Source organism: Abramis brama (assembly GCF_963993115.1).
Source record: "Abramis brama genome assembly, chromosome: 24".
NCBI lineage: Eukaryota > Metazoa > Chordata > Actinopteri > Cypriniformes > Leuciscidae > Abramis > Abramis brama.
In genome coordinates, this window is record NC_139986.1 from 19,390,652 (window position 1) to 19,402,185 (window position 11,534).

Here is an 11,534-nt window from a genome sequence, read left to right on the forward strand (position 1 = left end):
AGAAAGCGTTCGCAAAACGTCCTCGTCTTAATGAGCCAATAGGCGTGCAGCAGTTCATGTAAGGCCGCTTCCCATTGGACTAAATCGTACAGCGCTATTGAGACGGCGAATCTCATTGGCGATGCTTTCAAGAATCATTTATGCACTCGTTCAGTGACTGTACGGACCTCAACAAGGGTATTCCACTACAACGGGGTTTGCCCTGCAGCCGGTCTACATCATTGCCAGTGATTACCTTTTCTCTGTATGAGTCATCCAGTTCTTCGTGAGCAGTGAGGCACTGTTAACTTCTCTCAATAATAAAACCCATGAGTAAACGTTTTTTTCTTCTTCTACTTTTTAAAACAATTTAAAGGACCCTGCTAATAAACATATCTTAAACCAACCTAAGTTGCTTTCATAGCCTGATCCAGCTAGTGTTCAGCTGGTTAGCTGATCACCAAGACCAACCGACAAAAGGGTGCCTAAAACCACACTGGGAGACCAGCTAAAACCCATCTTAGGCCCAGCAGGGTATAGAAACCTGCCAATCAAAGGTATATAATCCAGTAAACTAAATGTCATATTTAGGCTATATGTTATACTATAAATAGCGAATGTATGTGATATACAAATAAACTTGCTTCTTTCTTCCAGTTTTGCCTTTAGGTTTTGTTTGCTTAAAGGGTTAGTTCACCCAAAAATAATTTACTCACCCTCAAGCCATCTTAGGTGTATATGACTTTCTTCTTTCAGGCAAACACAGTTATATTTTTTTTAAAAATATCCTTGCTCTTCCAAGCTTTATAATGGGAGTGAATGGTACAATTTTTTTGAAGGCCAAAAAAATACATCCATCCATCAAAGTAATTTATACGGCTCCAGTGGGTTAATAAAGGCCTTCTGAAGAAAGAAAAATATCCATAATTATAACTTTATAAACTGTAATCACTAGCTTCCGGTAACGTCTGTCCGCACTTTAACGAGAAAGTCGAGTTCCGGCATTATAATATGATGTAGGCATAAGCTTAGGTGAGAACAGACGCGGTTCAAACAAATAGGGCTGGGCAACAAACTCAAACTCCTCCGACATTTCTCTTTATAAATTCTCGTTTTAGACTTTTTAAACTCGCCTACGTGTTTGAGGATACGCCATACGTCAGATCAGAGGTCACTCTACACTGACTAGACTTGACTTGCGTACAGCTGTTACTAAAGCTAATACAATTACTAAAGCTGTTACAGAAGCCAGTTATTTAAGTTATAAATAATAGGGGTTTTTTTTGTTTTTGTTTTTTATATAAAAAAGCATCGCTTCACTTCAGAAGGCCTTTAACCCCCTGGAGCTGTATGGATTACTTTTATAATGGATGGATGCACTTTTTTTGGGCTTGAAAAATGGTACCATTCACTCCCATTACAAAGCTGGGAAGAACCAGGATATTTTTTAATATAAATGCGATTGTGTTTGGCTGGAAGAAGAAAGTCATATACACCTAGGATGGCTTGAGATTGAGTAAATGATGGCATAATTTTTTTTTTTTTGTGAACTAACCCTTTAAGACAGAGGCTTACCAGAGAACCTTGTAAGTTTAAACAATAAGAGTGCTGTCAGGCATTACCGGGTAATTGCATGACAACACTAGTCAATAGCAGTCTCTAAGTATCACATTGTGTGCTGAGGTACAATTTGCATGGAAACGCATTTCAAAGTCATCATCATGAACTAAGGCTTGTTCCAGTTTCAATAAAACTATTAATGTGAATAAGCATAAACTTACGTTTACCAACTGAAATTCATCCTCATGGTGATTGTGTGGGCCAAATAGTGTAGTAATACATGTTATGTCATTTTGTACAGTTATCCTTTCTTTTGTAATCACATAAGTAGTGCCTATTTTTACCTATAGAGGGAAAATAATCTTTGCAAGTTCGACTCACTCTCTTTAATTCATCAATTTAAGTCGTAAAGCTTTGCAATGTTAGCAAAGCTTTAGCAAATGTTTTAACTCGAGTTGCTGGAGACCAGGGGGACAATAGTGAACTGTGCCATGGCAACAGAGGCCATATGCCAGTAGTGAGTATAATTGCTCCATCCCACCCCCTCCCCGTCGCTCACAATACAATTCTACAGAACCAAACCCCACACCATGCAGTCCTAATCCATTTCTATCCTGAATAAACGGTGCTAAAGCACACAGATTACTAGAGTGCTTTACCTCGGTGAACTTCTTGGAAATATGATATAAAAGCATTACGATTTAAATTATTATTATTTTTCTAGAAAAATGCATTGTTAATATAACTAATGTTGATATATTAATGGTTCTAGTGTGATCTATGTGGTCGCTACACTCTTAAAAATAAAGGTTCCAAATGGAGGTTTGTGTATGATGCAATAGAAGAACCATTTTAGGTTTCCCAAAGTAAACAGTTCTTAAAAGAACCATTTTTTTAATACTCTGAAGAACCTTTTTTCCACTGTATAGAACATTTTTGTGTAATGGAAAGATTTCATGGATGTTAAAGGTTCTTCATGATCTACTGATTCCAATAAAGACCCTTTATTTTTGTACATGTGTACATGAAAATGCTTAAAGGGATACTTCACCCAAAAATTTGTCATCATTTATCAAAGATATTTTAAAGAATGTTGGTAACCAGACAGTTGACGGCACCCATTGACTTCCATAGTCTTTTTTTCCATAGTCAATGGGTGCCTTCAATTGTCTGGTTGCCAACGTTCTTCAAAATATCTTCTTTTGTGTTCAACAGAGGAAAGAAACTCAAACAGGTTTGGAACAACATGAGGGTGAATAAGTAATGACACAATTTTCATTTTTGGGTAAAGTATCCCTTTCATCCTTCACTCTTTAAATCTAAATGTTGCTAGAAAGAATTAAACCTCGGGACCAAACAGAGAAAGCAAACACAACACACTTAACAAGATAAGATGTTTGGCATCATGCATATCTGCCAGTGTAGTTATTAGCGGATCTGTTCATTCATTTACTTTTACGATACCGTTTAATCAGTGTCAAGGACTGCTTCCCGTCCACTACCGGTGGCCCAGCGTGCTGCTCATTTGGGAGTCTCACATTTCCTGACTGAGGGGCAATCATTTCATTAATAGTTTGTTTCTGAGGCTTAGTTTGCCACAAATGCCATTCCCCAGGCAGACGTGCTTTGCAGGAACAGCCTCCCGAGGAGACAATGATGAGGGGTGGCGAGCAGCACACCTGCTTAATTCCCCTCGAGACTCCATGTATCCACTTGCAACACGACCTGTGCTATGCAGCAGTCATCAGGAGATCATAAACAAGGGGAGCGCATAATTCCACACTGCTGGTTGACGTCAGTGATGATTTCCCCCCTTGTTTTGACTGCTGCATGTGATTGGGATTGGGAATATGTGATTAGTTTTGTCATATTTTCCATAAAACATCTATGCACAATTTAAAAAGATGTAGGAATATGAAATCGTTCAGCATTTAATGACATTTTTAAAAGGGTGAGTAAAAGGAGTGTTATAGAAAAGTAACTTTTTTTCCATTAACCACTGGTAGAATAAAAATTCATGCTCAGATGCCATCTTGTGGTGATACAAGATAAGTGCTAGATTTTTTTTGCTACACAACAGGGATTTTCAGGCGGCCACAAGGGAATGTAAAAATGTAGTGAAAAAATTCAAACTAATAACAATAATTATAGATAAATAAATAAGTAAATTAATAAATAAGTAAACAATACATTTAACAGTACAGTACTATAGTAGGCTAAGTAAAAAAAAAGTAATAACGTAACAATAGAAACTAAATATTTTCAAATATTTATGATGTTCATTTTTCACTGAATAAATTGGGTCTTTATAGGCTACATGAAAATATATAGCTGTCTTTTAAAATTTAGAATGTGGTCCCTCGCAATACAACAAAAAAATGTGTGGATAAAATATAGCTCAGTGAATAAATTGGCATATATTTGGCATAATTGGCATATATCATTTTTTGTATCCATTTAGAGTTACACAATTAATGTTAAAGGATAGCTTTAGTACAAATTTCGTAGGCCTACTCTATAATTTAAGTATCGTTCTAGATATGCATTTACTTATTCAATGAAAAATGTAGCTTAATATTCACATAAAATGTTATAAAGCATAAAAATGGTCACAGAGTCGATTAAACCTCATTTCTTAGTTTAGAAACAGTTCTGTTTGCTCACAAATGACATTACGTGAATCAGTCTTTAGTTTCTTCCAATATACAGTACCAAAATATGAATGTCAGAGTTTATTTTAGCAAATGTGAATATATTGCTTAAAGGGATAGTTCATCCAAAAATGAAAATGTTGTCATCATTTACTCACCCTCAACTATCCCTTTAAATATTTGAGCAGCGCATGCGCACATCGTCTGACGTGAGTTAATATGGCGGTTATGCTTATAATTCTGGACATTAGTTTTTATAACTTGAGACCAACCTAATTATAAGACTTTCCTGTTTTACAATTTTTGTTCGAGCAAAGTAGTTTTTTAAAATTTGCATTTGGACGTCACTGCGTTTGCAGAAAGGCGCCGCAAGATGGCGATCTTGCTTCAGAAAGGAAATGCATACACTCAAGCACATTCATGCACGCACACAAGACTCTAGCTGATTCAACCGTATAGACACGAAACCTAACCTTTTTATCCTCCTCAGTCCTCATCATGGAGGTTTAAAAGTCAGTTATGGCAGATAACGTGTGTCCATACTCAGAAACAAGACAGTGGTCATCATCAAACATCTTCCATCGAACACCAGGCGCTGAAACCTAATGCACCTTGTTGATAACCATGTTAAACTGGCCTAAAGTTACCTGAGCTCATGACTAGTTCCATGTATAATTTATCTCCTCAGTAATCTACTTGCCTTCAGAGAAGGAACCTGACTCCATTAGCCTGTCTACCTGCCCTGGAGAAGGATTTAGGTTTGGAGTCTGTTAACAGGTAAGAAAACGAATGATCTTCTTTGAGATTAAGAGCAGCATTGCTCTTATTGCCCCATTTTTGCTTCTCACGTTTTAGCAATCAGCCATTGTAAAGCTCAACAGAAATATGAAGGCTGTATCATTTTTTTTAGAACTATTTAATATTCAATGAAGGCTCATTATGAAAGATGGAATTATCCAGGAGTGGGGGTTGGTTGGAGGTTGTTTTGGACAGACAGGTATATGTTATCTGTAATAACCTTTCAATGGATGTCTTTTCTTACAAAGAGAGGGATTGCTTGCAAACTTATGTAAACAAAAAGTCAACCAGGTCTGGGTTGCTGTGGAAAGAGTGACGTTGTAAGTCTCAAACCAAACGTCATTTGTATCTTGTTCACCACACAGGAGAACCGGACCTGACCTACTGTCTTGTACAATTTATTGATGGTTGATTTGTTCTTTTGATGTTAAGGTAATGGTTTAAGATCATGGCTGAGCAAAGGCAACGGGCCCTGTCCACATCGGGAGAGGCTCTGTACCAGGTTCTTGGCCTTGACAAGAACTGCACCCATGATGACATCAAGCGATCCTACAGGTAAGACGTGATTCACACTCTTCATTTGTCCCGAGATGCATTTACTTTGGGTTCTGGTTACTAGGTAAGAAGTTCAGATACTACATGTAGGAAGACAGGGGTAAACGAGGGAGCAAAAGATGGAGAAAGTGCCAAACTGTGACACGTTCCTCTATAATCTCAGCCATCAGTTGCAGTGGAGCTGCATGAATATAATATGACTTCCACAAAACTGAAATATTCATTATGCTGCACAGATGGCATCCTTTATTTTACTGGGATCAGGAATGATGAAAGAATCTCACATGCGAGAGCATGTTCGTGGTGCACGACGTGTGTATGTGCATGAATGATTCTGCACTACAAGTTAGATAGCCGAATGGAAATGCGACACCATTGCCTTTGGAAGTAATATCTTGTCGTCGTTTAATATCATAACTTGTAGGTAACTATATATGAAACTGTTTTTTTACAGTTTTCCTTTTCTGTGGCTGCACAGCTTCTTCTGTATCTTGTACACTAAAACATGAAGGCAACTTCATGAAGGATAAAACTAATGAAGGAGAGCTTCATTAGACAAGTGTGTTTCAAACGCCATACTGATGTTCCAACAATCATAGAATCTAATTGCTCTAATTTACACGTTGTTCAAGGAGGCATTTAAATGGTTAGCATTTTAACAGCACTTGTTTGCTGTTAATGAATATATAATCATCACAACTCTTGCAGACGGCATTGGCTTAATCAAAAATTAACAAGCGAGCGTGCTCGGAGAATTATAAATTATACATTAATTTTTTGGGTTCAGCAACAACAAAAGATATGTAAAAAAAATAAACAGAGACTATGTTCATGGAATGTTTTTAAGATTCAAACTCTTGTCTATTTTTACATGGTATAAATAGATTTATACTGCTCTCCGTGGCTTTTACAAACTGCTATAAATATTTATAGTTTGATATTCGATCATCCACAACCATTTGGAGCTGAAGGATATTACATTTCACAGCATTATAAAATATCAAACTCTTCCTTATTGCTGCAGAGAGTTTTGAAAAGTCTTACGCAGAGTTTGGGACATGCTGGCATTCATTCAGCGCAGACCTGAACTGAGTCAGAGACATTTGCAATGCACTGCTGGTTCTAATAGGAAAAAATGTCAACCTTGGTGACGTTCCTCTCTTCACCACCCCTCGTGTGCCGAGGCGCTAATGGGGTCTGCGGTCTTGCCGACACAGAGACAGGTCAAGCAGCGTGCGCAGAAGACAGCTAGCCGCTAAAGATCACACCCTGCTGAGATCATCAAACAGACAGACACAGCATTTTAAACTGGCCACATGGTAATGAGTCTCCTCTCACTGTGTGTGAGACCAAAAGTATTTGTGTTTCCTTTTATAACGGTTGTTTTATGCCACTTTCATTAGGTGCATACAAAGGGCACATTCTCGCATATAATAAATATATTTCCTGATTTTACATATGTTCTTCTGTTTCATTCCTAATATGTCTATATGATCCTCAGGTCAGGTATGCTTTTTGTATTGCATGTCTCAAGGAAATTTTTTTATCTTTAAAATGTCCTCAACCTTTTTTTTTTTTATTTTTTTTTTTAGGAAGCTCGCTTTGAAATATCATCCTGACAAGAACCCCGAGAACCCCGATGCCACTGACAAATTTAAAGAGCTCAACAATGCCCATGCGGTGCTGTCTGACGTTACTAAGAGGAACATTTATGACAAGTACGGCTCCCTGGGTCTGTATGTGTCGCAGCAGTTCGGGGAGGAGAATGTGAACACGTACTTCATGCTCTCCAGCTGGTGGGCAAAGGTGCGGTATCAGTCTTGTTTCTATACAGACATTTAAGGAGCTATTATTATATGACCTGATACTTAAAAAATTCTCTTGTTGGTGTAATCTACACAATACATTATTTTAATTATATATCATGTAAACACAATACTATTAGTCATATTAAATTTTATTTTAAATATTTTTATTAAATATATTTTTATAAAATATTCATATTAAATATTTTTGCAGCAAATTTAGGTGGGGGTTTTTTGGTTACCTGAAAATATATTTTTATAGTGCATTTTATTGTCTCTTTTATTCTTGCATTTTTGACTTTATATACTTGAAACCATGCTCAAATATTTGTACATATAGCAAAAAATTTACTTAAAAAGATGGAATAGAAATAATATTAGAATGTGAAATCGGCAGTCTCGGACAAGAAAAAATGTAGGGCGGGACTTGATTTTATCCATCAGGAATTGATTGGATCGTTGTGGTTCACTATTGCTGTGATGTCATGTGAGTGACAGGTTGATCCCGCCCTCATGTCAAAAAACATGTAATAAGCGAAGGTGTCATTGCAAGTTATTTTTTAATTTAATTTAATTTTTTAGCCTTTATTTAACCAGGAGAGAACCTCACTGAGATTAAAATCTCTTTTACAGGAGTGTCCTGGCCAAGATAGGCAGCCCAGTTATACCAATACACATATAACAAACAAATGATTAAAGATTATGAGGGCACACAAATAAAAAATAATAATGATGTGCACAGATAAATGATTTATAATAAATAGTGCACTATTCCATAAAAAAATTATTTCATGGTGACTTAAATGCTGGAATATAAATAAGAACTAATTAAATTCCCCCTGTAGTCAATAATTATATCCCTTAAAACTCATCTTTGATCACTGAAATTTCATTTTCATAACAATTTCTTCATGCCTTAAAATAGCTTGAATGTAACCAGAGCCCGTCTACGGAGAGCCTGGCCACTCCCTATTAAGTCCTATTGTACCGAATTTTGGTTGTAGTTCCACCAGAGTTCCACTGGGGGCAATCGCCCATGAGTGCAAAATGAATGGGAGTCTATGGAGCTAGACGGCTAAATTTGTTTCTTTCACCCGATTGCCATTGAGAAAACTCAGATTTGATTGTAGGTTTTGCAAGTTCAACATGGGTTAAAGGTCGAAAGTTGAATGAACGAGTACTTATGTCCTTTTGATTTCTTACAGGTTTATATATATACATACATATATATATATATATATATATATATATATATATATATATATATATATATATATATACATACTTGTGTAACTTCTTATAACATAATATTATATAATATGGACACTAATGTAGACATTTTAAATGCATTTTTATCTAAACTAAACCATGACGCTGTGTGCCTGTCTGATTTCGAACATTCTCATTTATAGGGTCTGTTTGCCATCTGCGGCTTGCTGACAGGTTGCTATTTCTGTTGTTGTCTGTGCTGCTGTTTCAACTGCTGTTGTGGAAAGTGCAAACCGCACACACCTGGAGAAGAGGACACTGAGTGCTATGTGTCTCCTGAAGACCTGGAGGAGCAGATCCGTACGGACAACGAGAGAGGTAAAAGGACATGCGCAAACACTTTAGATGTGTTCTTCAGGTGGTCACACTCAGTTTTGAAATGGTATATGATTACAGAACATGCCTCAGTCACTCTACAGCCAGAAGAAAAGTGGATAAAAATGATTAGAAGGGACACATCCCAAAATTACAGCATCACATTTAGTTCTCGATAACAGCATCTTCTTCATGTCTTAATTGTCAATGTACTGCTGGTAATCTTCAAAATAGATTCTTCTATGGAAAGCGGAAAGACTTTATAAAGACTTAAATATGACATTATGCAACTAAATCTTCCTATAATAATTAAAAAATAGCCTTATGATAATTTACTAATTAAAAAACTTCATGAAATATTTAAACAGAAAAATAGGCTTTGATGTAGCAGATCATGGCTTATCAGCTGAGGGAAGAGCTTTTAACATATAAGTCACCCTGCTTACAAAAATAAATAGAATTTATACTTCTGAGCCAGATGTTTGGATAAAATACACCGTTCTTCTGCCAGTGAGCTGTAGGAGGGTTTTTTTTTTACATCTTGTGCTGTAGTCCCTCACAAAAGTGATAATTGCCATCTGAGTCATTTCTCAAAGTGCGTTTGCATACTAGTTTTTAATAGCATTCTCACAATAAAAATAAACAATGTTTTCTTTCCTTGCATTTCAAAGGCAGCATGCAAGATGGTACTGACAAAAATGCCTTTTGTCTTATTTAGACCCTAACTACATCATCCATGTAAAAATACACTTTTGACTTGCTCTAACTTGCATTCACCCAAACAACCTGAGAACACAAAGGGCACAATATCCTGCTTTTTAATATTAATAAAGTATAGCGTATGGAAACTTGTTTCCACCACGGAATAAAAAATAACAAAGGTTATTGCAACTTTTTATCTCACAATTCTGACTTTTTTCTCTCGCAAAAGATATAAAGCGGGAAAGAAGTTAGAATTGTGAGAGAAATAGTCGCAATTAAATTTTTTAATTGTGAGTTCATATAAACTGAAATCTCACAGTACAGACTTTATAACTTGCGACTTTTATATCTCACAATTCTAGAAAAAATTGTCAGAATTCCGACTTATAAACTTGAAATTGTAAAATATAGTCAGAATTGTGAGAATTTTGACAGTCTTTTCGCAATTCCAAGGTTATATTCTGACCTTTTTTTCTCTCGTGCTAGTTTATATCTTTTTATAACTTTAATTTAAAGTTCCCCAAAAAAAGTTAACAATCCCCCCAAAAAAGTCAGAATTGCAAGTTATAAAGTCAGAATTGCGATATATAAAATCACAATTCTGACTTTCTCGCAATTCTTAGTTTATATCTCTCAATTCTTTTTTTTATTCTTTTTATTATCATTATTATTATTATTATTATTATTTTTTGTATATTTTTTTTAGAATTGTGAGATTGGCCGGTTTCACAGACAAGGCTTAGATTAAGCCAGGATTAAGCCTTAGTTAAATTAGGACTTTCATAGTAGCTTTTATAAATGTGCATTCGAAACATTGGTATGAATCTTGAAACAAAACAATGGCACTGACTTATTTTAAGATATGACAATTGCAAGTTTCTTTTAGATAAAACAGCTCGAACATGCATTTTAGTCCAAGGCTAGGTTTAAGCCTTGTCTGTAAAACTGGGGGATAAACTCACAAATGCAAGTTATAAAGTCCAAATTGTAAGATATAAAGTCGCAATCCCAAGAAAAAAAAGGGCCAGAATTGTGAGCTAAAAGGTTGCAATTACATTTTTATGCTTTAGTCCGTTGCGGAAACTTTAGATAGCGTGCGTGGACCTGTTTTATAGCATTTATATTAGTGCAGTGAAAAAGTCATGTCCAAGTCATATCCTGCTCAAGTAGTCTCTAAAAATCCACCCATGTGGTCTTAGAATCTTATTTTTTCAGCAGTAGGTAAGTCAGTGGACAGTGGGCTGCCCTTCAAACCAGTGTTACAGAGCCAGCTCAATGAGGTCATAAAAGTGCAGCCAGCAGGGGCAGGCTAACGGCAGATTGCTGGGACGTCCTTGGAGCGTACAAAACACTTTTCATTTCAGCAGGAAGTTCAATTAGGAGTGTGAAATGGCATGACATTAGACAGAGTAACCTCTTGTTTATTCCATATTGATGATCATATGTGACCTTTTTTACCTGTGATTTTGTTTGTTTTTCAGATGGTGACACTCCGATTGTACTGCAGCCAACCAATGCTAGTGAGAAGACCCAGCTGATCGGTGATGGACACAGAACATACACCTAAGTGCAAACGAGTTATTGATAGATACTAATTTTAAAATTCTTTTTGAATATATTGATGTATTTTACAATATACTGCTTCTTTTAGGACAGAGAAAGCAAAAAATACTCACCTTCTTAAGCTTTGTTTAGTCATGCTGTCTGTAAATAACAGATATTATATTATTCTTATGCTTAATGTGCAATTAAAACAGATAATGTGATTAAAAAAAATATGAATGGTTCTCCTTTAAATAATAAATGTATGTCTTAAAGGTTTTCAAAATAAGAATTCAGATATTTCTGTACCTTGAATATAGATTGGGGTCTTGTTTCAAAAAATCTTCATGCAATATAA

The 11,534-nt window shown here is 35.9% G+C and overlaps 1 protein-coding gene across 2 annotated transcripts; it reads left to right on the forward strand.

Moving 5' to 3' along the window:
• The first annotated feature begins 4,890 nt into the window (after positions 1–4,890).
• dnajc5b (DnaJ (Hsp40) homolog, subfamily C, member 5 beta) lies at positions 4,891–11,305 on the forward strand. Of its 2 annotated transcripts, none has more exons than XM_084102044.1 (5): positions 4,891–4,967; positions 5,421–5,543; positions 7,136–7,349; positions 8,761–8,935; positions 11,116–11,305. In XM_084102044.1, the coding sequence occupies exons 2-5, from the start codon at positions 5,437–5,439 to the stop codon at positions 11,199–11,201; spliced, it is 582 nt and encodes a 193-aa protein (XP_083958170.1). In that variant the 5' UTR covers positions 4,891–4,967; positions 5,421–5,436; the 3' UTR covers positions 11,202–11,305. The 2 variants fall into 2 exon arrangements, with proteins under 2 accessions (XP_083958170.1, XP_083958171.1); XM_084102045.1 differs by having other exon boundaries at positions 8,792–8,935.
• Positions 11,306–11,534: the final 229 nt, after the last annotated feature.

Excerpts from the sequence above, each read along its gene's own strand:
- dnajc5b (XM_084102044.1), top strand. The coding sequence starts at position 5,437 with ATGGCTGAGCAAAGGCAACGGGCCCTGTCCACATCGGGAGAGGCTCTG. Across the intron at positions 7,350-8,760 it reads TCTCCAGCTGGTGGGCAAAG|GGTCTGTTTGCCATCTGCGG; the intron begins GTGCGGTATCAG and ends TCTCATTTATAG. Across the intron at positions 8,936-11,115 it reads CCGTACGGACAACGAGAGAG|ATGGTGACACTCCGATTGTA; the intron begins GTAAAAGGACAT and ends TTTGTTTTTCAG.